The 26,991-nt window shown below is 49.6% G+C and overlaps 1 protein-coding gene across 1 annotated transcript in view; it reads left to right on the plus strand.

The window, feature by feature from the left end:
* Nucleotides 1-10,047: 10,047 nt before the first annotated feature.
* Acvr2b (activin A receptor type 2B) overlaps nt 10,048-26,991 on the plus strand; it is a 33,308-nt gene continuing 16,364 nt past the window's right edge. The window contains exon 1 of the mRNA XM_059267172.1: nt 10,048-10,099. Within this exon, the coding sequence (XP_059123155.1) occupies nt 10,048-10,099 (52 nt within the window). The remainder of the gene's footprint in view (nt 10,100-26,991) is intronic.

The following is a 26,991-nucleotide window of genomic DNA, read 5'->3' on the forward strand; positions in this document are numbered from 1 at the left end:
ATTTTGGCAGGACCAAGGCTACAGGCCATACCAGACTAGGAAAGGTCACTGAGTACTCCTGCACCCTGGAACAACATTTTCAAAGAACTAAGAAAAATATAAGGACCAGTGAGATGGCTCAGTGGGTAAAGGGGCTTGCTGCCAAGACTGATGACCTGAGTTCAATCCCTGTAACCCACATGGTAGAAGGAGAGAACCAACTCCAGCAAGTTGTCCTTTGACCTCCCTACATGTGCTGTGGCAATGTGCGTGCCTCCCCCCACCCCACACCATGTAGGCAAGTGAAAACAGAAGGATGCTCAGGTCTACCTGGCTAAGGTATCCAAGTGGCATGGGTATAGAAAAAGGTTTTAGTCATGCCAGAGCTAAGGTTTACTCACAGCCTCTTAGCATTCTTCTAGAAAGCAGCTGTCACCCTGCCAGGAGCTGATGGGGGAACCTGGGCAGGCCACATGAGTGCCGGTGTGGAAGACTGCTCTGGCACTGCTCTGACAAGGTTACAAGGAAAGGAGAGATGTCCTCACTCGCTTTCTGCTGCGTGAAAAACACCATGATCAAAGGCAACTTGGCGGGTAAAGGGTTAATTTCGTCTTCCCATTCCAGGTCACAGTGATGCCTGAGGGAAGTCAGGGCGGGAACTGTAGATGAATCTTAAAGAGTCTTATTAATAAAATCAAACCTGTAGCCAGGTATTGGGGTGAAGCTGGAAGATCAGAGAACCAGAACAAGCCAAGCTACCTCACCTCGCCGGATCCTCAGCTGGTCTTGTTTCCTCAGACTGGAAGCCTCTGTGTCCTCATATCCGAATGGCTCTCAGCTGAACTGTGCTGCTCAAAACCTGAATGCTTAACCAGCCAAATGCTTCTAGTTTCTGGTCCTCACGCCTTACATACCTTTCTGCTTTCTACTACCACTCTCTGGGATTAAAGGCTCACTTTCTGGGATTAAAGGCGTGTGTCACCATGCCTGGCCATTTCCAATGTGGCCTTGAACTCACAGAGATCCAGAGGGATTTCTACCTCTGGAATGCTAGGATTAAAGGTGTGAGTGCCACCATTTTCTAAACTTTGTATCTAGTGGCTGTTCTGTCTCTGACCCCAGGTAAGTTTATTAGGGTGCACAATATTTTGGGGAACATAATACCACCACAGGGAACTGTTGTAGAAACCATGGAGGAATGCTGCTTACTGGCTTCATCAAAGGCTCACACTCAGCTATGTTTCTTAAACAGCCCAGGCACACAGGCCTAGGGATGATGCCACCCACAGTAGGCCAGTCCCGCCCACATCAACCATCAATCAAGACAGTCTCTCACAGACATGGCCACAGGCCAGTCTGATCTGGGCAATCCTTCAAATGAGAGTCCCTCAGCTGACTCTAGACTGTGTCAGACTGACAGCTGAAGCCAGCCAGGACAGGAGAGGAGAAAAGAGTACAAAGAACTCACTGTGACACGTGCAATTTCGAGGAGTCAAAAATACTTAAAATTAGCTGGGCGCTGCTGGCACGCGCACACCTTTAATCCCAGAACTCGGGAGGCAGAGGCAGGTGGATTCCTGTGAGTTTGAGGCTAGCCTGGTCTACAGAGTGAGCTCCAGGGCAGCCAGAGCTACACAGAGAAACCCTGTCTCGAAAAACCAAAACCAAGGGAAAAAAAATTACAGACCAAATACTTGAGTCTTAAGTAATGAAAAAGGCTAACTGACATTAAAACTACTTTGTGATATTAAAGGCATCGGTATTAAAAACTATACAACCAGTATAATAAAAAGCTTTCAAAAAGCAATAAAAAATGCAAATCTTGGCACCAGGGAGATGGGTCAGTGGGTAAGGGTGTTTGCTGCCAGGCTCTATTACCTGATTTCTGTCCCTGGGGACGCATATGATAGAAGGAGAGAACTGACTCCCACACGTTGTCCTCTGCTCTCCACACAGGTGCCCTGGCACATGAACACCCTCATATATGCACAGTGAATAAATGAATGAATAAATAAATACATGTAGAAGTGCAAATCTCCCTCAATGTTCAAAGAAAAGGCAGCACATCACCTAACAAGCAACACGTGGTAACTGCAGCCTCGTGTGCACAGTCAACAGGCTCTAGCAGGCATCCAGTCCGTAAGCTGAGAGCCCTTAGTCCACCGACTAAGAAGTTCCAAACAGCTGACAAACCACTATGTTCCCGTCATGTTAGAAGAGGCACGTATGAAATTAGTGGTTTGGAAAGACTGGAAATTGGAGTGGGCAGCAACAGTCCAAACACAAAACCACAGGAAGCAGATCGCAGAATCCATTCAAAGGGCGGAGTTCTTGGAAAGAACATAAAGAAGGACATGGTAGTGCTAGAGGCAGACTCCAGGGATCACCAGTGCTACAGGCTCAGCTGTTTGGACTGTCAGCTTGAAATAAAGTTCTGGAATCCTCTGCCTGCTCCAGAGTCCCGTGTCTTCCTTTCCCATTAGCTGTGACATTTGTGCAACAGCAGGGAGAACAGACAGCTGGAAATAACAGGTTTAACACGCTACTCTCTTATTCAAGGCTGAAGAAGATGAAACTACATGGAGGCTGTTTCTACAAACTAGACCTAAATATATATTGAATGTTCCACTTTGCATGTGTGTATGGACGTGTGTGTGTGTGTGTGTGTGTGTGTGTGTGTGTGTGTGTGTGTATGAGTGCATGCGTGTGCATGTGTGGATAATGTGTGTGTGTGTGTGTATGTGTACGTGTGGATGGGTACATGTGCACCTGTGGATGGGCGTGTGTGGGTGTGGGTGTATGTGTATGTGGGTGGGTGGGTATGTGTGTGTATGGGTGCATGTGTATAAATGTTTAAAGTCCTCATTATGAAAATATCAATAAATATTTCATTGATTTACACTTAACACTGTTATACAAATGAAGCTTTTAAAACCAGAAGGAAAAAAAAAAAGGAAATATTGCTGGGCAGAGAGAGGAACATAAGGTGGGAAGAGACAGGAACTCAGCCCTTTTAGTCTGAGGATTCTTAGAGGTAAGAAGTCTCTCTAGTGGCTGTGGATTGCTCTGCTTCTCTGGACTTTTAGCTTTCACCCTGATATCTGACTCCAGGTTTTTATTAAGACGAATTAGAATTTGTGTTACACGTGTGTGTATTGGGTGCGTGTGTGTGTGTGTGTGTGGGGGGGGCGCATATATGTGTGTGTATGGTGCATGTATGTATGTGGATGAATGCATGTGTGTATGGATGTGTGTGTGTATGGGTGTGTATATGTTTATGGATGAGTGCAAGTGTATGGGTGCATGTATATGTGTATGGATGGGTATGTGTGCTTGCGTGGATGAGTGCATGTGTATATGGATATGTGTGTGTGTGTGTGTGTGTGTGTGTGTGTGTGTGTGTGCATGTGGAGGTCAGGACTAGCTTGGATGATGTAGCTTGAATTTTCCTGCCTGGCCCACAGTCAGGGCAAATCTCTTTCACCTGCCAGTCCCACAGCCTCTCAGACCCGACCAAGTAAACACAGAGACTTATGTTGCTTTCAAACTGTATGGCCGTGGCAGGCTTCTTGCTAACTACAGCTCAAATTAATCCATTTCCATTAATCTATACCTTGCCACATGGCTCGTGGCTTACCGGCATCTTCACAAGCTGTTTTTCATCGTGGCGGCTGGCAGTGTCTCTCTGACTCAGCCTTCCACTTCCCAGCTTTATTCTCTTCCTTGCCCCGCCTATACTTCCTGCCTAGCCAACGGCCAATCAGTGTTTTATTGATTAATTAGCAACACATTTGCCATACATCCCACAGCAGGATGACATTTCTCAGATGCCTTCTACTTTTTATTTGAGACAGGGACTGGCCATTAAGCTTCCAAGGATCCACTGGTCTCCACCTCTCACACCACCATCACCGAGATTGCAAGCACATGCCATGGGGCCTGGTTTTTAATATGAATTCTGAGAATCAAACTCAGGTCTTTATGCTTGTGAGTCAAGCATGTTACCAACTAAGTTACCCCCCAGCACAGATGTCCCGTATTGAAATAGAAATATGTCTATTCTCATGCATAAAAATTTACCATTTAGAGTGGGCGAGATGGCTGAACAGGTAAAGGTAGAAGCTTGGCAGCCTGAGTGTGACCTACAGTCCACGTCATAGAAGGAGGACTGACTCCTAAGAGTTATCTTCTGACTGTGATAGGTGCATGATTGCATGGGTGTGTGTACACACAGAGACAGAGACAAATAAATGTTTTTAAATCACCATTTATTATACTATAAAGAAAACTTGAAATGGCCACCACGCCTGGCTAGAATGAAACTTTTTTTAACAGCCCAATGTGGAGAAAAACTTTCTATTAAACTCCCAGGACAAGATAGATTAAAAATAAAAATCAAGTTGCAGGTATGGTGGTGCATGCTTTCAATCCCAGCACTTGGGAGGCAGAGGTAAGTAGATCTCCATGAGTTCCAGGCCAACTTGGTCTACAGAGTGAGTTCCTGGACAGCCAGGGCTATGTAGTGAGATCCTGTCTCAAACAGAACGAAACAAAAAAACAAAAGAATTGGAGAGATGGCTTGGTTGCTATGGGATATTTGATTGCACTGTGAAACTTCAAGACTGTGTTAATAAAATTAACCTTGGATCAGGGGGCAGAGGTAGTAACTAGTTGACAGGAATTAGCCATAAAGAGGATGGAGGAGCCAGGAACATGGATAGAGAGACAGACACACAGGAAGCAGTAGGGAGGCATTTAGAGATTTGAAGTCATTTTTGGTTTGGGACAAGTGGAAAAATGCTTCTCGTTTGGTCTCTGATCAAAAAGGAAGGTCAGCTGGTTGTTTCTTGGCTTCTCTGATCTAGCATGTTTTCACCCCAACATCTGACTCTCGAGTCTTTGTTGGTAAATAGAATCATAGAAACCTAGTTAAAACCTACATTTGGTGGTGGCAGCTGAACCAGTGCCAATGGGACTGGAAACCCCGCTAGGCCGAGGTCTGAGCACCTGGGAGCTGACTGTAGGACTGTGGGGTGCAAAAGGTAGTTAAAATATCAGTAGATTCAGGTGTGGCTGATAAGCCAACAGAAAAACAACACTTGGTAGTTAAGAACACTTGTTACTCTTCCAGAGAACCCAGACTTGATTTTTAGCACCCAAATGGCAGGTATGTGGTAGATTGAATGTAATTGGCCCCCATGATCTCATAGGGAGTGGCACTATTAGGAGGTGTGGCTTTGTTGGAGTAGGCATGGCTTTGTTGGAGGAGGTGTGTCCCTGTGGGAGTGGGCTTTGAGGTTTCCAATGCTCAGGATGCTGGCCATGTCTCAGTTGACTTCCTGTTGCCTGCAAGCTATAGGACTCTCAACTATTTCTCCAGCACCATGTCTGCTTGCATGCTGCCATGTCCCATCATGATGATAATGGACTAAACCTCTGAACTGTAAGTGAGCCATCCAATAAATGTTTCCCTTATAAGAGTTGCAATGGGCTGGGCGGTGGTGGCGCATGCATTTAATCCCAGCACTCGGGAGGCAGAGCCAGGCGGATCTCTGTGAGTTCGAGGCCAGCCTGGGCTACCAAGTGAGTTCCAGGAAAGGTGCAAAGCTACACAGAGAAACCCTGTCTCGAAAAACCAAAAAAAAAAAAAAAAAGAGTTGCAATGGTCTTGGTGTCTCTTCACAGCAATAGAAACCTTAACTAAGAGAGGTGGCACATTTTTTTTTTTTTTTAAATTCCAGCACTCAGGAAGCAGAAGCAGAATCTCTGAGTTCAAGGCTAGCCTGGTCTACAGAATGAGTTCCAGGACAGCCAGAAGCTGTTACACAGAGAAACCCTGTCTCAGGAAACAACAACAACAACAAAAAGAGAGAGACTATTCACTGTGTGCTAAAGGAAATATGGTTCATGCCTTCTCTCTGGCATATCTGAATTGCTGTCAGGATTATTCTCCAATAAGGACCATTATTTAGTGAAATGCAGGTTCCTTGAAAACAAACACCATGATTCCATGATGGTTGATTTCATAACCAAGATGGCCATTAAGAAACCAATGGGTGCCGGGCGGTGGTGGCACATGACTTTAATTCCAGCACTCGGGAGGCAGAGCCAGGCAGATCTCTGTAAATTCGAGGCCAGCCTGGTCTACGGAGTGAGTTCCAGGACAGCCACCAAAACTACACAGAGAAACTCTGTCTCAAAAAACCAAAAAAAACCCAAAACAAACAAACAAAAAAAACCAAACAAACCAGTGGGTGATTGGGAAGATGGCTCAGTGGTTAAGAAAGAGTGCTTGTTGCTCTTGCAGAGGACCTGAGTTTAGCTCCCAGCACCCACAGTGGATGACTGACAACTTCCTGTAACTCTCCTCTGGCCTCCACAGGCATGTGCACACAAATGTGCATACATACAAATAAAAATAAATCTTAAAAAAGAGAGACCAGTGAGTGAGTAGCAAATACAACGTGGAAAATCTGGACAAAGGCAGGAATCATGTCCTGGGAGGGTCAGAGCAGGGTGGCAAGAAGTCAGCATGCTACCCAGGCTGGTTCACAGTTTGAAAGTTCTAATTTATAAAAATTCATATTTAATATTTTGGGCTTTGGTTGGCTGTTAGTAACTGATATAATGAAAAGAGAAACCACAGATAAAGGGGAATTACTATAATGTGATGTAAGTATCTTTTTATTTATTTTATTTTTAATTGTGTGTGTATATATGTGTGTGTGCATGCACGGGCATGCATGTAGGTGTTTGTGGAGGTTAGCAGAGATCTCAAATTCCTTGGAGTTAGAGTTATAGACATTTGTGAATTGTCCAGTCTGAACCCTGGGAACCAAGTGCAGGTCTCTGCCATAGCAGCAAGTGCTTTTAACCACTGAGCCATCTCTCCAGCCCCAGAGCCCCATCTTTTAAAGATTCACTTCAGTTACTATTTAAAAAGTGTACTCAGGCCAAAGACATGCTCACTGGGTGCAGGAACCTGCTGCCAATCCTGAGGGTTTGAGTTTGAATCCCAGGACCCATACAGTGGAAGGAGAGAACCAATTGCAAGTTGTCTGATCACAATGCATGCTCTCTTTCCCCTCTCCCTCTCCCCACCTTTTAAAAGAAATAGACACTTAGCAACTTGAATGGGCATAGATGACCAGTTAAGGAGCCTCTCCATCCACTGTTGTGGAAACAGTCCAGATGTGAGAGGTAGGCTGGTGTGGTACAGGGAACATGAACAAAACGGCTGGATGTTGGATGCACCTTTGAGGCTTGCTGATGGATTGGATATGGGATATTCAAGGGTGACTCAGAAGGCTTTGATATGAACAACTGATTGGGCCATCGATTCAGACAGGGATGGAGAGGGAGGGGCAGGTTCATAGAGGAAAACATATGGGAGTTCTCTTTTGGTGCGGTCAAATTCAGGATGCTAAGATAGGTTGCCAAATGCAATTGTGAAGCTAATAGTTCAGCATATGAATTTGGAATTTCCCAGTAATACCAGAGCAGCATTTTGATGTGTGGGCATTTTGGACCACTGGGAATTATGTGGCATATAACGTGGTGTAGGTACAGAAGCTGGGATGTGGCTGAGTTGTCAGTGTCCTTTAACATGTAGGAAGCCCTAGGTTTGATCCTCACATCACACATAACCAGGCATGTGGTGAATAGAGGCAGGAGGGTCATAATTTCGAGGTCATTCTTGGCTGCATATTGAAGAGGTGGCCAGCCTGGGCTAATGTGAGACCCTTTATGTTTATTACCCTTCCCCAACAACTCTCTCTCTCTCTCATCTACACAATCACAAAACAGAAAAACAGAACCAATCAGTCTAATTTTTAGCATATGGATGATTGTTTTTTCTTCCAATATGGAAAAGATAACTAATGCTTTCCCTGATACAGTGGGTCTGTCATTGCAGGCTTGTTTGAGTAAGTTTCTACCATTCATTAAAAAAAATGCAAAGCTGGGCTGGAGGAACAACTCAGCTGTTAACAGAGTTTTACTGCTCTTTCAGAAGACCTGAGTTTAGTTCCCCGCACCCATTGGGGGTCGGGCAGTCACAGCCACCTTTAGCCCCAGCTCCAGGGGATCCTGTGCCCTCTTCTGGCTTGCTTGGGCACATGGACATACCCACACACAGACACATACATATATACACATGATTAAAAATAAAATAAATGCACTCCTTTAATCCCAGCACTCAGAAGGCAGAGGCAGGCAGGTCTCTGGGAGTTCGAGGCCAGTCTGGTCTACAGAGCGATTTCCAGGACAGCCAGTGAGACCCTGTCTCAAAAATACCACCACCACCACCAGCACTACCACATCACTACCAGTAATAATAATAATAATAATAATAATAATAATATAATAATAATATAAAATCATGGGACTGGAGAGGTGACTCAGCAGCTAAGAGCACTTGTTGCTCTTATAGAGGATTCAAGTTCGGTTCCAACCACCCACAAGGTAGTTCATAGCCATTCCTAACTCCAGTTCTAGGGGATCTGACAGTTTCTTCTAACTTGCTAGCATACACACTGAGCACATACATACATGCAGGCAAACATACAAAATAAAATAATTAAGTAAAGAAGAAAAGTCACAGAGGGATGGAGAACTTGAGGTCATCTGGGGGTTACACAAGGAGAGGGGAAAGACGAAAGGGCAAAGGTCGTGCAGGTCTGTGATCTCAGCCACTCTGGAGGCTGAGAATCCCCGGCTCAAAAACAAAGCCGCAGCAGTAACAAACTATACAACAGTCTAACGCTGTCACTTTCATGAGGGTAAACTGAGGCTCAGACAAGTGAAATGACCCAGGCTTCTGGGTGCCACCTTCCTCCTCTCTTCCCTTGCCGAGGGCAGGGCCTCTTCTCAGAGCTGTGACTAGCTTTCCCAGGCTTGCCTGGAGCCCTGTTACTCTCCCAAGCCATGGTTGTGTAATGAGGAATGTGGAATCTGAAATGGAGGAACCTGCTGTGTGTGTGTGTGTGTGTGTGTGTGTGTGTGTGTGTGTGTGACAAGAGCAGAGATGGGTGGGAGGATTGTTGCAGGTAACCCTCGCAGGGGGAGATGAAGGAGGTAGGACGGCTGAGGACCCTTCAGGAAGCAGGTCACCAACAGCTCTCCCACCTGCAGCTGCTCTGTGGGTCCTCCTCTGCTTGGAGATAGCTGTCTGTGTGTTGTGGGGGACTGCTGTCAATTCAGACTTCAGCTTTTTTCTGCCGGTTAATCCGTTCATCGATAAAGATGCGCGGGAGCTGGAGGACAGAGGTGTCCAGGCTCTGGGGTCCGGGGGCTACCCACTCACTCAGGGGTCTCAAAAGAGCATGCATCCCGCAGCGTAGCCTCCATAGTTTGGGGTAGGCATCAAGTAGGATGGCTACGGGTCATCCCAAAGTCCGCAGCCCAGTGGGCCGCAGTCCAATCCCACCAGCTCCGAGCGCGCGCCCCGCCTAGCCCTAGGAGCCGGTGCAGCACGCGCACGGTCTCCCGAGGGCGCGGGCTGGGGGCGGAGCCTCGGTGTTGTTGTTCCTCTCCGGCCCCGCCCCCGAGGGGGGCGCGGACCACGCGGCCGGAGGGCCCGCCTCCCCTCCCCCTCCCCGCCCAGCTCGCCCGCCTCTTTGTATCCAACATCCGGGTTTCCCCGCTGGCTCGGCTCCGTGGCCACCGCTCAGGAGCCATTTTGGACTCGGTTCAGCTCCCCTCCCCCACCCCCCGTTCATGGCCCCTCCGGACTCGGCCCCTGAGCCCGGGGCCCGGGCCCAGCCCCGTTGCGCCATGCCCACGTCGGGCGCGCCCTGGCCCGCGCCCCGCCGCCGCCCCCCGGCCCCCGCGTCGTCCCATAGCCCGGGCCGCACTGCGCGCCGCCCGCAGCGACCCTGAGCCCCCGTCCCCGCACGCTGCCTGGGAACCGAAGCGCAGAAGCGAGCGCGCCTGGAAGCGCGACCCAGAGAAGGAGCGGGAAGCAGAGCGCAGCCGCCGCCGCCGCCGCCGCCGGGCCCTGCGCGCCCCGGGAGCGCAGCGCGGCCCTGCCCGCGGGCTCCGGGTGTCCGCGGGGCGGCGCCGCGGAACATGACGGCGCCCTGGGCGGCCCTCGCCCTTCTCTGGGGATCGCTGTGCGCCGGTAAGGACCCGGCGCGGCGTAGGGGTGCGGGGACCCGGGGCGCGTGGTGTTTACCAACAAAGGGCGGCCCCGCGGCCTCGGCGCCGCGCCACCTGCCTGGGATCGGGGTCGTGCGGGGCGCTCTGCTTGAGATCGTAAAGACAAGCTCGCCCGTGCGGTTCCTCTGCGCGATTCTGGCTCGCGGAGGCGCTCGGTGATGGGGGAACCTGGAGCGTCAGGGTCGGAGTTCGGGTTCTGCAACTCGCGGACCCCAGGAACCGAGCGAGGAAAACCTGAGCGTGGGGAAGGCGGCCAGGCTGGGCGGGCATCTAATCGGGGATGGCTGGGATGGGGCTGCGCGCCCCTGAGAGCCATAGGTGTCGCAAAGCAAAGCAGACGGCTCTCCACACAGCCCGTTCGGAGCCCTCTGCACTCCGTCCGGCCACTCTGCGTCGCGATCCTCGCGCGAGTGGCTCCTACCTGCGCCCGCTTTCCTTGCAGCGGGCTACAGATGCGCCCTCGTGGGACCGCTTTTGTTTTGGGCTACTGGGAGTGGAGAGGACGTTGAGGAGGCGAACCAACAGGTCTCAGATCGCTCCAGCCGGCACGTGGCGGGCGTGAGTGACCCGCGCTCAGCCCGCAGGCGGCTGCGAGATGTGCGTAACTGGTGCTCGCCTGCTTGGGGACTGGGACGTGTGGGTGTGTATGCGCGAAGTTGTGTTGGGAAAGCGCCTAAAGCTCAGGCACGGATCTCTCTGTCCCGGTGGTGCTGAAGCGTGCCTAACTCTGTTAGGAGCTCCAGGACAGGCTTGGGGCAGCCCTGGGAAACGTGGACAGTCGGGCATTGAGACTCGAGAGAAAAGATCGTAGCGCTTGGGACGGCTGGTGCCCGGTGGCCGGGGCTGTGGGTCCTGCGCGTCTTTGTTCCCAACCCCCATTACACATGCAGCTCGGGTCCCCTGCCGCCCGAGGTGGCAGCAGCGCAGAGTCTGGTAAACCCGCGAGGGGCGGGGCCCAGAGTGCAGGGGAGGGGCTGGGATCCCCCGTTACTGCGGGGGTGGGTATCCCAGATGGCCATTGCACGCCCCACTGGGATCCCCACCCTCAATCTGCTCCCTTCTATTGCAAGGTAGTGAGGCTGCAATTAATTCCGACCCTGAGAGTTTTTGCACGAATCTGGGTGAGGTGGAATGTGAGTGCGCAGGCTAGAGGGCAGAGACCACTTCTTTGCTATGGTTGGGAAGCAGTTTCGATGCTGTTCTGGAGTGGTCCAGGCCAAGCGGTGCTCAGGTTGAACATTGTTTCTTTCTGCCATTCACTGAAGTGATGTTGCTTTTGACGTTTTCCCCAAGCATGAGGGCTTGGGAGTGATGGAAAGCTTTGGCCTGCTTTGGGGAGGGCAGCAGTGGGCTGATCCAAGGGTACATGGCAGTCCCCTAGCTGCCTCTTGACCTCCTGGATGTCTACTCCTGATCTGCCAGTCCCTTTCTAGTCCAGGCCTGTTGAAAGCGTGCTCTCAGGACAGTACGCCTCAGACTTGGAATCTGGGTATCACTGCGCCAGTTTGTTCCAGTTTGGCTTCACCAGTTGCCTCCCATCTGGGCACGGGGTGAGAGTGGTTCCTGGGTACTGTGTCCACTACTTCTTTGCGCTGTTTGGGGAATATACAGCAGAATACACTGACAGGCATCTGTTCTGACTCAGGACCTGTGCTTCCTGCCCCGGGCAAAGTAGAGTCACCTGTTGTTTCTTGTCATCTCAAGGTGGCCACTGCTCTTGAGGAACTAGAGGAGCGCTTCCCTGGTTCCTGGTTGGGGCATACCTGGCCTCTGGCTTCAAAATGGTCTCTTCTTCATGTTCCTGGCTCGGTCTTCAGAATTACTCAACCCCGTGGTAAAAAGAAGAGATCTATCCTAGTGCTGCCAGCAGAAACATAGGAACATGGGCAGATATATTTAACTTTAGAATTCCCGATAGTCATGTCAGTAAAAGGAAAGAGAATAGTTGTGTCTTAGTGTGTTTTGGCTGGCCTAGTACCGCAGGACTGCATGAGTCAGGCAGCAGTATTGGGGCTGGAGAGGTAGCCAGGTGGTTCAGAGTGCTTGCTGCTGTTGTAGAGGACCCAGGTTCCAATCCTGACACCCACATGGTCACTCATGACAATCACCTGGAACTCCACTTCCAGGAGGATCCATGTTCTCTGGCCCCTTAGAGCATCATGCATACGCATGGTGCACAGATAACTGCAGACCTAACTCATAAATAAAGTTAAAATAGCCATATGTAGATATATATGTTTAAATATATATGTATATACACATATATAAATTTATATTTGAAAATCAGCAGTGCTTATTTTTACATGATTCTAGAAGCCAGACTGGGGTTCTGGGATGGTCAGGTCTGCCCTAAGAGAGCCAATCCTACAATGAGGATCCCACCCTCATGGTCTCATCCAACCTTCACTGCTTCCTGGAGGTCCCACTTCCGAAGACCATTACATTATTGGTGGCCTTTTTCATAATTAATGGAATTAAGTTAACGTAAAGATTGGTCATTTCAACATATAATCACTATTAAAACAGTTACTGAGACGTGACAAAATTTTTAACTTCAGTTCTCTGTAGTCACATTTGGCTGGTCGCTGCCGTTTTGGACAGCACAGGCTGAGAAGGAAGGCAGCTCCACCAGTGGGTACGTCTGGACGTCTTTCCAGACCTGCCTGGCCCGGCTGTCCTCGGGAGGCTGGCATTTGGCTCTTGCATTGCAGAGAACGTCTGCACATTCTATTCTCTGACATCTGTTTCTGTTCTTGGGGTTCGGCGCGGAAGGCTTCAGGGTGGAGCGGAGCAGAAGAGCAGGAGCCAGGGGCTAAGAAGGGTCTTATCAGGTACCCACTGCCCCAGACGTCCTCATAGGCTGACCGCGGACACAGAGATGTTTCTTGTCCGTTTCCTTGTGGGTGGAGGTGTGTATGAGAGAGTAACCTTTAGTCTTCTGGTCCATTGTAGTGGGAGAGGCCAAGGACAAGGGCTACAGAGTCATGGAAGTCTCTCCCCAGAGAGGATGTCCCCTGCTCTCTGTCCTATCTGTGACCATTCGAGGCTGCCTGCCTATCAGGTGGGGATGCCCTTTGGAAGGAGTAGGTACCCTCCTCAGCACTCAAAGGCTTTCCATGCAGATGTGACACTCTCTCAGACCCTACAGCTGGGTGAAGTCTTAAGACCTGGAACCCTTTGACTGAGTCCTATTTAGGTAGGCTTTGGTAGTCCTTTGCTGCTCTTCCTGGTACCCAGAGTCCTCCAGGCCTCTGCACTTGCCCTGGCAGTTCCCCAAGGCCCCTCATTTGCTGGGGGCTTAGGGGAAAGCCCCGTTGTCTTTTGTCACGCTGCTCTTAAAATTTAAGAAAACTGAACTCCAGAAAACATAAATCAGTGCCTACGTGGGTACTTGGACACCTTGTATGTGTGTACCATCCTGCTCCCTTTCTGGGCTCCCTAAAATCCTGACTGCCCTGCAGTCAGCTCTCCTGCGGACAGCCTGTCTGAAGAAGGTTGCCTGCATTGGACTGACTTCTCTTGGTACCCCTGCTTACCCTGTTCTGGTCTGTGGACATGCCCTTGCCTTTACTTCTGCTACTTGTGGCTCTGCCCATTGCTCAGTCTCTATGGTTTCTTCCCCACTCCGGAAGCCATCCTATGTATTCAGCCTCCCTACCTGGGAGGTCAGTAGTGCAGGTGGGATCCACAGGGTGTCAGAGTCTGAGTTCAGAGCCACTCACAGATGCTAACTATTACCATGGACTGGGTTGCAGTGGATGGAGGGTTAAGAGCCGATCTGGATCATTCAGGACCATTCATATTCATCCATACCTCCCATGCATGCGTGTGCGTGTGCGTGTGTGTGTGTAACACCTGTGCATGTGGGATCATGTCAAGGCCATAGATCACCATTAAACATCTTTTACAATTACTCTCCACTTCGATTTTTTCTGTCTTTTAAAAGCATTTCATTTCAGTTTGTGGGCATGTACCACAGCTCAGTGCGTATGTGGAGGTCAGAGGACAACTTGAAGAAGTTGGTTCTCCACAGTGGGTCCTGGGACTCATGCTTTGGTTGCTGGACTTGGCAGCAGGCGAGCTTTACTGCTGAGACATCTCACTGCCCCCCACTTGATTTTTGAGATGGGGTCTCTCTGACCCTGGAACTCACCCTTGAAACAAGGATTCCAAATGCTTGCTACACTGCCTGGCTTTTTATGGGTGCTCGGTATCTGAATGGTCCTTATGCTTGTATGGCAAACACTTTACTGGCTGAGTTGTCTTCTAGCCCCCTAGCCACACTTTAGGAGACAGTCTGGGTAGACAGTCCTAGATGCATGGGCCTCTCTAGAACAGGGTTTCCCAGACTTCGACACCATTGGCATTTGTATCTGTGGATTCTCTGTTTATGTTGGGAGTGGGGTGGTGGTGGTGGTGATGATGATGATGATGGTGATGACAGGGCTGGCCTGTACATTGAAGGTGTGGCTTAGCTGCATCTCTGGCCTCTGCTGGTCAATTCCAGTATCTCATCTCTAATCATGGTGAGTGAACGTGATTCCTGGCATCGCTAAGTGCTAGAGGCAAAATCATACTTACGTAGGTTGAGAACCAGAGGTAGACAGTTGTGGGAGATGGGGTTAATGGTTAAACAGTGTTCATTCATCTTCTCTGGAGTCAGGGTAGGGAGCTGAATTCTCCCTCATAGGCAATTCCTGCTCGGTGGAGCCTGTTTGAGTGTGCCTTTGGTTCAGAATCAATGCTTCCAGCGGACAGGCTGCCACTGAGGAGAATCCTGGCATCCTTGAGTTTTCCCAGAAGTGGTTCGGGTTTCAGGGAGGCGGCCCGTTGTGGGTGGCCGGGCAGCTTGCCCGCCCGCACCCGCCCACCTGCTCTGGCCTTTGCCTTGAGGCTGGTACTCTTGCCTCTCCCTCCCGCAAGCGCAGAATGTCAGGAAGTGCCTGTTGCTGGGGCTCCGCCTGCCCGACGCCCCCTCTCCTCACCTGGGAGCTGGGTGAACCCAGGCTATACCTGTTGGCAGAGCCCCTGGGTCTCAGAGCCCCTGGGTCGTAACAGGATCCTGGCATGCCCTTCCCCCCCAGTGGGTCTGCCCTGTGGCGCTCAGAGGAGCCACAGCAGCTATGGGCCTGGAACGTTCAGGCCCAGGACGCCAGGGCCAGGGCAGGGGCGCGGCCTCGCCCCAAAGGTATGGGCCTGTCTTTTCCCAAGGGCTTGGGAGGTGTGTGTGATGGGCAAGCCTTGCATTAGAAACGTGTAGTGCTGTAAGCTGTGACAGACATACAGGCTTCCACAGAGGCCTGTATATTGGCCTCTGCAGGCTGGCAACTCCTGTGGGCTGGGCCATGTTTCATACTCCTTTTCATGCAGAGTTCTGCTGAGGATTGTTGGGGGCGTTCCTTTCTGACCCACTAAGTGAGAGCTTGCCGTGCTTGAGCTGCTTACTGTTCTGGGAGGCAGCAGGGTGGACACAAGCCTTCTCACAAGCATTTCGAGCGCTCCACATCACCCTGTGAAGTGTGTGCTGAGATGAGACCTGGGCCCATCTCCCTATGTGGTCGCCTTCCTAGAATTCTTGGGTCTGGCCCTCCTCCCATGCCATCACCAGTGTGTTTTGCTCTGGGTCAGACACCCCTTTTTCTCAGCTGCTTTTTGGTCTCGGTGTGGACCGGACTGACATTTGAGTCCTAGGCCCGGAGGTGTCTGCTCCTTGCAGGCCTGGTGCTGCTGCTGCTGGGCACCCAGGTTCTTGGGTTGGGGGACACCGCTGTCCTCCTCCAACCTGGTCCTTAAGGTCAGCAGAATACTTCCATCTGTGACAGCGGTGGGGGCTGGAAATCAGCAGACCATGCCAGGTGGGATTGTTCCAGGGTCAAGGGTGCCTCCTCCTGGCGTTAGACTAGCTACGGCTCCTGGCCTTGGACAGCCCCACTGTTGCTACTCACACACACACCTTCTTCAGATCCTCTTGAGGACTGGCAGCTCAGCCTGGTGTTTTCATTCATGGACACATGACTCCTGGGAGCTGGTGTTGGAGAGAAGGCCTGGCCCACTGGGCAGGTTTGCGGCCCCCCTCCCTGGGGAATGTTCTCTGGAGGGGCCTGGCCTGCTGGACAATGGGCTTCTCCCTGGCTACTTTCTGGGCTACAGCTGAGGTGTTTGTGAGGCAAAGCCAATGCTCTTGTTTGTAAACGTGTTCCTCAGCAGACTATTTCGGTTCCACCTCTGAGAACCAAGAAGGCTAAAATTAGTTCTGGGAGAAGGGAAGGCTGTTGGAAACCGAGCGCTTGGCTGAGGTGGAAGAGCTGCCTCTTCATGTTTGTGGCCCGCTGATCGGGAGGATGTGACCAGACCAGCTGTTGTCTGTCCATCTGAGGAGAGGGAGATGCTTGACCGCCCTCCAGACCTGAACCAATGAAAGGAAGCGGGAGGCCGCCCTGGGAGCTGGCTGGAGTGTCCGCACCAGGATGGTCTCTTCTGGGCGTGCGGTGGTGCCCAGTGTGTGCAGGTGTGGCGACAATGCCATCTGATGCCCTCTTACTGTCAACCCTCTTCACCTTCCACCTCCAGCCTGGCTGTGTCCTGTCCATTGATGCAGAAAGTTCTCGTGAGTTCTCAAGCCCTGGGCTGGCAGCCAGGGGTTAGGAAACATTTCTTTTGCATATTTTCCGGGGGGAGGGTTTCCTTTGTATGTGAATTCAAAGTGGGGTTCAGTGGGAGCCTTGTCTGTGGCCCAGGCCCCCAGGAGATCTAGCGTCTCTGCACAGAACAGGTGGGTCAGGGTTTATCTGCAAAGTGGCTTAGAAGCATCAGGGACTCAGGCTTAGTTGAGAAAGGTGAGTGACCCCTGCCCAAGGGTGGGGCTCGGCTTGCTTCCTCTATATTGAAAACCTTTGTACCCAAACCTCCCCTTACCCAAGGGTCTCTTGGTTAACCACTGTGGGGAGCAGAGGTCACATGAGCCTTATTTTCTCCCTCCCTTTTTAATTTTCATTAAGTTTATAGCCGTTTAAGTAACACATACATACTCAGTTGCAGAAATTTAGCTGTACATTTAGCAGGTACAACTAGGGTCTCAAGTTGGGTGTGGTAGTGCATGCCTATAATTCCAGCACTTGGGAGAGGCAGGAACATGAGGAGTTGGGGGTCAGCCTGGGCTATGGAGACTCTGTCTCAAAAACAGAGAGGTGGGAAACAAAAAGCCTAGTGCCTCCTGAGTAAGCTCTCCCCCTTAAAATGTTATTTATTTGTGTGTGTGTGTGTGTGTGTGTGTGTGTGTGTGTGTGTGTGTGTAGGTTTCTGTGCACTGTGTACATGCATTGCCCATGGAGGCCAGAAGAAGACTTCAGATCCCCTATAACTGGAGTTACAGGTGGTTGTGAGCTGCATGCTGTGGGTGCTGGGAACGGAACTCAGGTCCTCTGCAAGAGCAGCAAGCACTTTACCTGTTGAGCCGTCTCTCCTACCCCCTCCCCACACCTTTTCTGAGACCAAGACTCATGGAGTCCAGTCTGCCCTGAACTCAGCTGTGCTGCTGCCGCTGCTGGTCTTGAACTATGATCCTCCAGCCTCCGGCCCCTGAGTGCTGCGGTTACTGGTGTGCTTCACTACACCCAGTTTCTGTGGTGCTGGGGGATGGAGCCGAGGGCTTCATGAGTGCGAGGCTGATGCCGTCCCAGCTGAACTGCCTCCTCGTCTCAGGGAAAGTCTGTGGTTGGTGCGCATTATTTCAGGCGTTTCCCCCCATAGTGCAATTATAGGTAATAACTACAAAAATAGAGTTTTATTTTTTATCTACACTTAAAAAAATGTGTAGTGTGTGTGGGGGAGGTGCCATGGCATGCATGTGGAGGTCAGGGGACAGTTTGTGGGAACTGGCTCTGTCTTCTGAGTTCCTGGGATCAAACACAGGTTGCTTGAGCATTAGCACTCTTTCTTTGGTGAGTCCCTGATGGAATCACTGTTTCAGGCATTAGCTGAAGTATCAGGTATGCACTGAAGCCCGTGATGATGAATGGAGCATAGCCCAGTACATGTAGAAATGGGTGTGGAAGGTGTTTAGCATGTGCAAGGCTCTGGGTTTGATCCACAACACAAAAATTAAAAACGGGCATGGGGGGAGGGTTGCTGCTAGAGAGTTGGCTCAGTGGTTAAGAGCACTGACTGCTCTCAGAGGTTTGAACGCCAGCGCCCACATGGTGCCTCACAAACCTCTCTCCCTGCAGATCCAGGGGAGCCAACGCCCTCTTCTGACCTCCATGGGCACCGGGCAGTGCACATGGTGCACAGACAGACAGACAAAACAGCCGAACACAAACTTCTAAAGAAGAAAAGTGTAATTGTCATGAGTTAGCACTTGATGTGTTTCCATGAACTTGAATGTACCTGTGCCGTCAGCATCCAGATCAAGAATTAGACATTTAGCCAGGCAGTAGTGGCGCACGCCTTTAATCCCGGCACTCAGGAGGCAGAGGCAGGCGGATCTCTGTGAGTTCGAGGCCAGCCTGGGCTACCAAGTGAGTTCCAGGACAGCCAGGGCTACACAGGGAAACCCTGTCTTGAAAAACAAAACAAAAAACAAACAAGAATTAGACATTTATAAGTTTGTGTCTCCCAAAACTCCCCTCCTGTCTCAGGGACTCTCAGGATTGCAGTCGGCCTGGGGAATCCTACGTGTGCTCTGAAGCCCCACCTCCCATTCTGATTGTCGGACCCATCTCCCCAGGGCAGCCATGTTCTTGACTCCAGCAGTATAAACTAGTTTTGCTTGTTATCTTTTATATGGTCATATTCACAGCCTTGAACCATTCGTGTGTGTGTGTGTGTGTGTGTGTGTGTGTGTGTGTGTATCCATCCATCTTGCTCACCGTGTCTGTGACTTTCACATCTTTTAAACTCAGATCCATGTAGGCAGCCTTTAGATACATAGATCTACTAAGGTTTTTTTTTTTGTTGTTTTTGGTTTTTTTCTTAATAGACAGGGCAGGAACTAGATCACCATGATTGACTGACTTTTGAGACAAAGTCTTACTGTAGCCTACACTGGCCTGGAACTCACCGTGTAGCTCAGACTGGCCTCAGATTTGTGGTGATTCTCCTGCTTCTGCCTCCCAAGTGCTAGGATTAAAGGCATGGGCCACTATGCCTGGTTTACTCTTTTTAGTAGCCAGGCAAAATTCTCAAGTATTATGGGTATGGATTATGTTTTATCTGGCCTCCTACCGGTGGGCTTTCTGATTATATATCATTTATGTAGATTAATGACAGTAATTCCTGGAACACAAGATGTGTGTGTTTCTAATTTAAATAAGCACCGAAAATGGCAGGTGGTGGCAGCAGGTGTGGAAGAGGGGCAGGATGGCAGTGTGGGCTCCTTCGGGTCTAGACTTCAGCCTCGGCCACAGTGCTCAACCACAGAGGATCCTGTCCAGGTGTCACGGTTCTAGTGCCATCAAGGGAGCTTGAGTTTGTGATAGCCGTGTGTGTGTGTGTGTGTGTGTGTGTGTGTGTGTGTGTGTGTGCCACTTACCATGCCGTGTGCCATCTCTACCCTCTTCAGGGACTGTGGCACCTGCTGAGGGTGGCTGAAGAGCTCTGGGTAGTGGGCACTGCCTCTGTGAGCACAGTGTGCTTGACAGAGTGTTGGTGTGGCAGGATTCTAATTGTACACGTGGTAATAAAGAGCTCATGAGAAGGGCCTTGGGAATTTCTGTATGTGGGCAGGTGTATCTCTGGTTTCCTTATACAGCCCTCTGCCATGATTACATGTAAAAGTAGGGAAGGCATTTTGGAATGGTGTGATTTCCAAAGTCCGGCGTCTCCTCAGTGACTTGATTCAGCTGTCCTGATGTAAGCAGACTTGTCAGGCCCTGCTCATGGATTTCAATGACACTGTACTTGTGGCAATGTCTCTAGTACGCATACTGTCCCAGTTGGCTCTTCTACCTCGTCCTGGTGACATAGACTATTTATGCCTCTGTCTGCAAAGTAGACTTCGTGGGAAATCACACAGCACTGGAGACTGGAGTTCGAGAGTAAGATGCCGACTGGCTTGATGGAAGAGGCTCTTCCCTCCTGTTGGCTTACAGTGGCTGCCTGCCACCGTGGCCTTTCCTGTTTGTGCACTCAGAGTTCTCTCTTAAAAGATGGCTCATGGCCTCTTCCCTCACTTTCTGTCTACTCTGTTGTCGTTCCAGGCAGGGCATCTGTAGCCCTGGCTGTCGTGGAACTTAGTGTAGACCAGGCTGGCCTCAGGCACTGTGACGGCTGAGGTTCTGACCTGTGGATGTTGTGGTGACACACATCAGTCTATAGCGTTTTGTAATAAAGGTGGTAGTTGAGAGAGTGAATTCTGTTTTCCTCTTGGATTACATTTGGAGTGGAAGCCACTTTGTTGTTGAGACGGGGTCTGGAACTCCCAGAGATTTGCCTGCCTCTGCCACCTGCCAGAAATGAAGGCCCAGGCTACTAAGCTAGCTGGAAGTTACTTTTTTTTTTTTTGGATTTTGTTTTATGGTCTCTCTTCTTGTTTAACACTTTCCATGGGTGGTTTTGTATATGCTGGTGAACTCAGTGCCAACCTGCTTGCCTGTCTGTGCCCTCGCTGCCTCGATTTCTGAAGTCCCAAGGCAGTTTTACTACAGTTTGAGAGAATTCAAGTTGTAAATCTTAGCAATTTCTGGGACTATTGATAGATGTGAGGAAGCCAGAAAGTCATGCATTCATGGTGGAGGTTGGCAAGCAGAGGCACAGTGGAAGGTAGGGTAGAGCTTCAGAGAAAAAATGAGAAGGCCTGGAGTGTTGGGGAAGCATATCCAGATGTGGTCATCGTCTGAAACACAGAGATAGAAGGCAGGAAAAGCTTGGAATCTAGGTTGTTTCAGTGTCTGTATATTTGGAGCACACTGGTCCTGAAGAAATGTCTAGAAGCTGGGTAAAAAGCAGATGCAGAGTCTTTCTCTCCCGCTAATCAGGGGCAATCCCTTTGCTGAAGGCAACAAACAGGCCAGAGAAAATAAAGACAGCATCTCTGGCTGAAGCTAAGAAGAGTGAAGATTTGCAGGCAGGATTTTTGTGAGCATGGGTGATAGATAACTTTCGCCACAGAGTCTGTTTTCTGTCATTCTTTGGGGCAGGTGAGAGACTGTATTGTGCATGACAGCCTTGTGAGACTGGGAACACAAGAGGTCCAGTACTGAGCAAGGGCTGGTTACAGTCAGTAACCTTTTCAGTTAGTCAAAGATCCAGACAAATCCTAATGTTGAATTAAAATGTTTTGAGGTTAATAATGCCTTTATTGTCAGCCAGAAGCACCTGTAGATGCTTTCTGGAAGATTTACCTCATCCTGGGCCTCAGTTTCTTCTACAGTTGCCCAGTTTTAGTGACCGTCGATGGCTTTAAACACATAACCAGTGGAAGCCAGCCTGGGTGCACTCCAGATTAGGGTCATCGCATCTGAATTCAACAACGATGCTGCTCGTTCTGACGTGGTAGCTCTCATGCTTAGGTGTTGCTCGGCAGTGACAAGGTGGAATTGTAGACAGTCAGGAGAGCAAGAGGAAGAAGGAAGAGAGGAGGGGGCCGGAAATGGATGGGATGAAATTCAGCCCCAAGGGCATGCCCCGCTGAGCCATACCCAGGGCTGAGCTCTGCTTCCTGAGAGTCTGTGTGAACTCACAGAGGGTCACACACACACACACACACACACACACACACACACACACACCCCACCAGCCGTTGCAGGGGGAGCTTCAGATCCAAACTGTTATAAAGTTGTGGCCCCTTGTAGTGAATTTTAAATTTCAAATGTGATGTTTTTAAGTTTTGTGCTCCCCTCCCCCCCAAAGTACTAGAGATTAAACCAGAGCCTTCCTCCTCTGCTGACCAGGGCCTGTCCCTTTTCTGAAGGACCTGGAAAAGGCCGGAGGAAATGAAGACACCATCTCAATTGAAGGCGTCGTGTAGCTAAGAAGAGTACAGATTTGCAGGCCAGGACCAGGCCATTCTCCCAGCCCCGGATGCATTTTCCTCTACACCTTGGGAATACTTGTATTAGTTTAACCCCTTTGCTAATGTCAGCATTAATTGTCTTAGAGCTGGCCTACAGTCATTGTGTTTTCTCTTGAAAATGGGCATAATATCCGTGTTGTGAATGGCAGCTACAGAGAATCTAGATTCTGTTATGTTCCTCTCAAAGACATTGATTTTGCCTCTGTTTGTGTTTGTTACAACAGGTAATTCTATTGACTGAATTCCTCTGTGGAGAGCAGCTGCTGAATACCTGCCCAGCTCCTTGGCTTGTTTGGTTGTGTGGAGTCTGTTCCACGCCTGTGTAGTTCTAGGGTCAGCTAAAGGGTTGAATAGTTTGCTGCTGGTCCTATCCTGGCCTGGCTTGTCATCTGGATTTTTCATGATCACCACCCAGAACAAACTCACCAATTACGTCTGTGTTTGGATCTTGAAGTTTTGTTTTCTAAGTTTTCCTCGTTTTATCTCTGGTTTTGGTGGTGTGTACCCTCCAGAACATTAAAAAATATGTATTTTATTTTTAATTATGTGTGTGCATGTATGAATCTGCACTCGAGTCCTTTCTAAGAGCTTTACATGCTGTCGACCTTAGCTCTCTCTCCAGCTCCTCAGTACTGTTTGTTTGTTTAGGGACAGGGTCTCACAGGGTCTTCCTCTGTAGCCCTGGCTGTCTTGGAACTTGCTCTGTAGACCAGGCTGGCCTTGAACTCAGAGATCCATCTGCCTCTGCCTCCCGAGTGCTGGAATTAAAGGCGTGTGCCACTGCAGCTAGGTGCCAGTACATTTTGATGAAGGGCAGATGGAGGCTGATTTTTTTTCTTTTTTTCTTCTTTTTTTTTGTTTTGTTTTGTTTATGAGTGTTTGGCCTACATGTATATATGCATGCCTGGTGCCCATAGAGGTCAGAAGAGGTTATTGTAACCCCTGGGACTGGAGTCACAGATGGTTGTGAGTAGCCATATGAATGCTGGGAATAGAACCTGGGTCCTCTGCAGGAGCAGCCAGTGCTCTAACCACTGTGCCTCCCTCCAGCCTCTGGAGGTAGGTTCTTGTAATCTTGCTTTTTCTCTTCTGCCTTTGCAGTTCATTGATAGTTAGCTGGGCGGGGGCATTGTCCTACCATAGTCTAGCTTGCAAGTACTGGTTGTTAGAAGGTCAAAACCAGTCAACTTCCTTATCCATTGTAAGCGGCATTTCTTTCTTTCTTTTTTTTTTTTTTAAGATTTATTTATTATGTATACAGTGTTCTGACTACATGCCAGAAGAGGGCGCCAGATCTCATTACAGATGGTTGGGAGCCACCATGTGGTTGCTGGGAATTGAACTCAGGACCTCTGGAAGAACAGCCAGTGCTCTTAACCGCTGAGCCATCTCTCCAGCCCGGCATTTCTTTCTTATTAGATATTGGCGCGCGCGCACACACACACACACACACACACACACAAGCACCCACACAGAGCTATCTGTCCTACTTTTCAAGGTGTATTGGCCTTTGCTTTCTCTCTAGGGGTGAACTGTTCTTAAAAAGTTGTCTTCCCTTCATCTTCTCTGCTGGTTTCTTATCACTGATCTTCAGCCCTGTGCCTTTTAGATTAAGGATGGGTTTGGATGCTGATTGAGAGCTCTGAGCCTGTAGGTGGAGATCTGATTAGATAGTTAGATTCTGCTGAAGAGGGTCTTCTGGTCTTTCCTGAGGAGGAAAGGCCGAGGTCCTGGAAGCCTCAGCTAGGAGAGAGCTGAGTGCCTGTGTTTGCTGTGTCCTTCCTTGGGTTTCAGTGTGACTCTGCCCTGAGGTGACCTGCTCCTTCCCACCCAGAGTCTGCTTTATGCCTCTGCGGGTTTGGGGCAAGGCAGCCTCCAGCCACGAGAGAGCCCGAGGGCCTGCCCGCCCTAACCGGCCCATCCTCTGTCTTTGGACTCCTTTTTACTCCATTGTTACGGCGACACCTGATGCCATGGAGTGCCAAGTCTTGGCTGTTTCTGTGGTGGGAATCTGCTGCACAGCTTTGTTCATGGCCAGTCAAGGGGTCTGTATGTCAGTTCTGCTCCTCTGTCCACTCGCCTGCTCTGAATTGTCCTTTCTGTGGGTTTTTTATTCCTTCAGGCTTAGGCTTTGGTAAAGTTCTCTGTGAGGGAGGACACATGCCTGTAACACTAATGTCATCTGGTAGCACGCTCTCCAGTGTTCTTCAGGAATTACAGGGCCGGCAGAAGGCCCTGGGCCACACCCTGTTCTGTGGAGCGGTGGTGCCAGGGACTTGTTTATGGAGTCTGGTGAGGTGACATTAGATGCCCTGGCTTCGTCCTGTCACCTTGGAAGATGCTCTTGGATTCTCTGTGGCATTTATAGTGGACGAATGAACTGAGAAGCCTCTTGAAATGCTAAGAGTAACGAGCTGCCTGTGGAGGGACGTGAGAGAGGAGCGTGAAGACACAGAAAACAAGTCTTATTCCTCCACCAGGCACGGTTGCTTATCCTGGGCTGCAGACATGGTCCAATGGTTGGAGTGCTTCTGGCTCTTCAGAGGACCTGAGTTCTATTCCCAGCACCCACATCTGGTGACCCTCAAACTCCTGAAACTGCAGCTCCAGGGGATCTTATACGTGCTCCTGACCTCCATGGGACCTGCATGCACAGGACATATACTTTGTTTGTTTGTCTTGTTTTTTTGAGGCAGGGTTTCTCTGTGTAGTCCTGGCTGTTCTGGAACTCTCTTTTTGGACCAGGCTGGCCTCAGACTTAACAGTGGTCTGCTTGCCTCTTCTTTCCAAGTGCTGGGATTAAAGGCATGAGCCACCACTGCCTGGCTTTAGGGCATATTCTCTGACACACACACAGACACACACAGACATACACACCTTGCTGAAACTTGCTCATTCCTTCAGGCCTGCCCATTTCCGTAGTTGAGAGGCACAGGTTCAGTAGATGTTGAGTTGAGGTTAGGGTCCTCCTGCCCTAAGGCTTCCTTGCTGTCAACCCTTTAGGGAAAGCGTGTAGCCTATGGCTGACAAAGCAACTAGATAATGTAACGTCTCAGCCGAGGGTGAACGGGGAGCAGGTGGAGGTGGGAGCAGCTTCCTCTGACAATTTATAACTCTAAGCATGAACTGGGAGTTAGAAAGTTCATGTCCTGTTCTGGGAAACTTTAAATCAAGAAATTAAAGGTGTTCCAGATTGGTATGGAGTTTGGCAGAAGCAAAAGTGGTCACTTCTCTCTGGACGGTAATGTTTCCACAGAAAAGGCCCCATTGGACATAATTTTGATATCCAATATCAAATCTGAGGAAAAAAAAAACCTATCACAAGTGAAAGTCATCAGAAATGAGCAAACGAAAAGTCAGTAAATTTTAATTAAAATTGGAGGAGGAGAGTGTTGGAGAGAATGCTCTGGCTAAGGGTGCGCACTGCTCTTGTGGAGGTTCTAAGGTCAGTTCCCAGCACCATGTGGTGGCACATAGTCACCTATAATCCAGCTCCAGGGGGATCCAGTGCCTCCGGATCCAGTCACCTATACTTATCTGCATTCATATACACAATTAAAAATAATAAAAGTAAATGAAAAAATTAGAGGGGGATTGGAAGTGTCCAAAGAACAGAATATCAAAATTGACCCAGGATGATGATGGCTGTGGAGATGGTTTAGTGGTTAGGGCATTTCTGGCTCTCCCAGAGGACCTGAGTTCTGTTCCTGGCACACGTTCACCACACCACATTTTTTTTCTTTGGAGGGGGGGTGTTTTACTTCTTTTCTAGGTGCTGGGCATCAAATCCTGGGTTTTGTGCATACTTTGCAAGCCTGGTACTGTTCTTGACAGGAATAGGCAGGTGAATCTCTGTGAGTTTAAGGCCAGCTTGGTCTGCATAGTGAGTTCCAGGACAGCCAGGGCTACAGAGAGGAACCCTGTCTTAAAAAATAAAAATAAGGGGTCTGGAGAGATGGCTCAGCGATGAAGAGCATGGCTGCTCTTCCAGAGGACCTGGTTCAGTTGCCAACACTCACGTGGCAGCTCATAACTGCCTGCAACTCCAGTTTCAGGTAATCTGGCACCTTCACACAAATAAACAGGCTGGCAAATGAGTGCACATGAAATAAAAATAATTAAACAATAAAAATAAGGCCGGGCGGTGGTGGCGCACACCTTTAATCCCAGCACTCAGGAGGCAGAGCCAGGTGGATCTGTGTGAGTTTGAGGCCAGCCTAATCTTCAAAATGAGTTCCAGGAAAGGCGCAAAGCTACACAGAGAAACCCTGTCTCGAAAAACCAAAATAAATAAATAAAAAACAAACAAATAAATAAAAATAAAGTAGACGAGATAAACAGATTAGACATAGTGATAGGAAGAAACAGTGAACTGGAAGTAAGATCTTAAAGGATTACCAAATGACACAAACTTGGGCAATATGAAGAAGGGGTAGGCAGTGGTCACTTTGCAGTCAGCTGGATTGAGTTAAGAAACAACGTAGGCCATTCATGAGGCACGCGATTGGTTGTGCCTGAGGGTATTTCCAGAGAGGTTGGACTGAGGGATGTCTGACCCTGGAACAGGACTGGGACTAAATTCAAGAAAAAAGGACAAAGCTCGCTGAGGACTGGCTTCCTGGCTCCCTTAGGTGCTTGTGAGGTATTTGGTCACAGTGATGAGAAAGGTATTTTAGTCTGTGGCTGCTACTGTAACAAACAGTACCACACTCTGGACAATTTATAATTAGTTGAGGCTGGTAAATCCAAGAGTGTGACTCTAACATTTATGGAAGGCCTCAGTGATATCCTTTCATGCAGTGGAAGAAATCACATGGAGAGTGAGAGAGATGGGGTGGGGGGTG

This window comes from Peromyscus eremicus, chromosome 7 (assembly GCF_949786415.1).
Source record: "Peromyscus eremicus chromosome 7, PerEre_H2_v1, whole genome shotgun sequence".
Lineage (NCBI taxonomy): Eukaryota > Metazoa > Chordata > Mammalia > Rodentia > Cricetidae > Peromyscus > Peromyscus eremicus.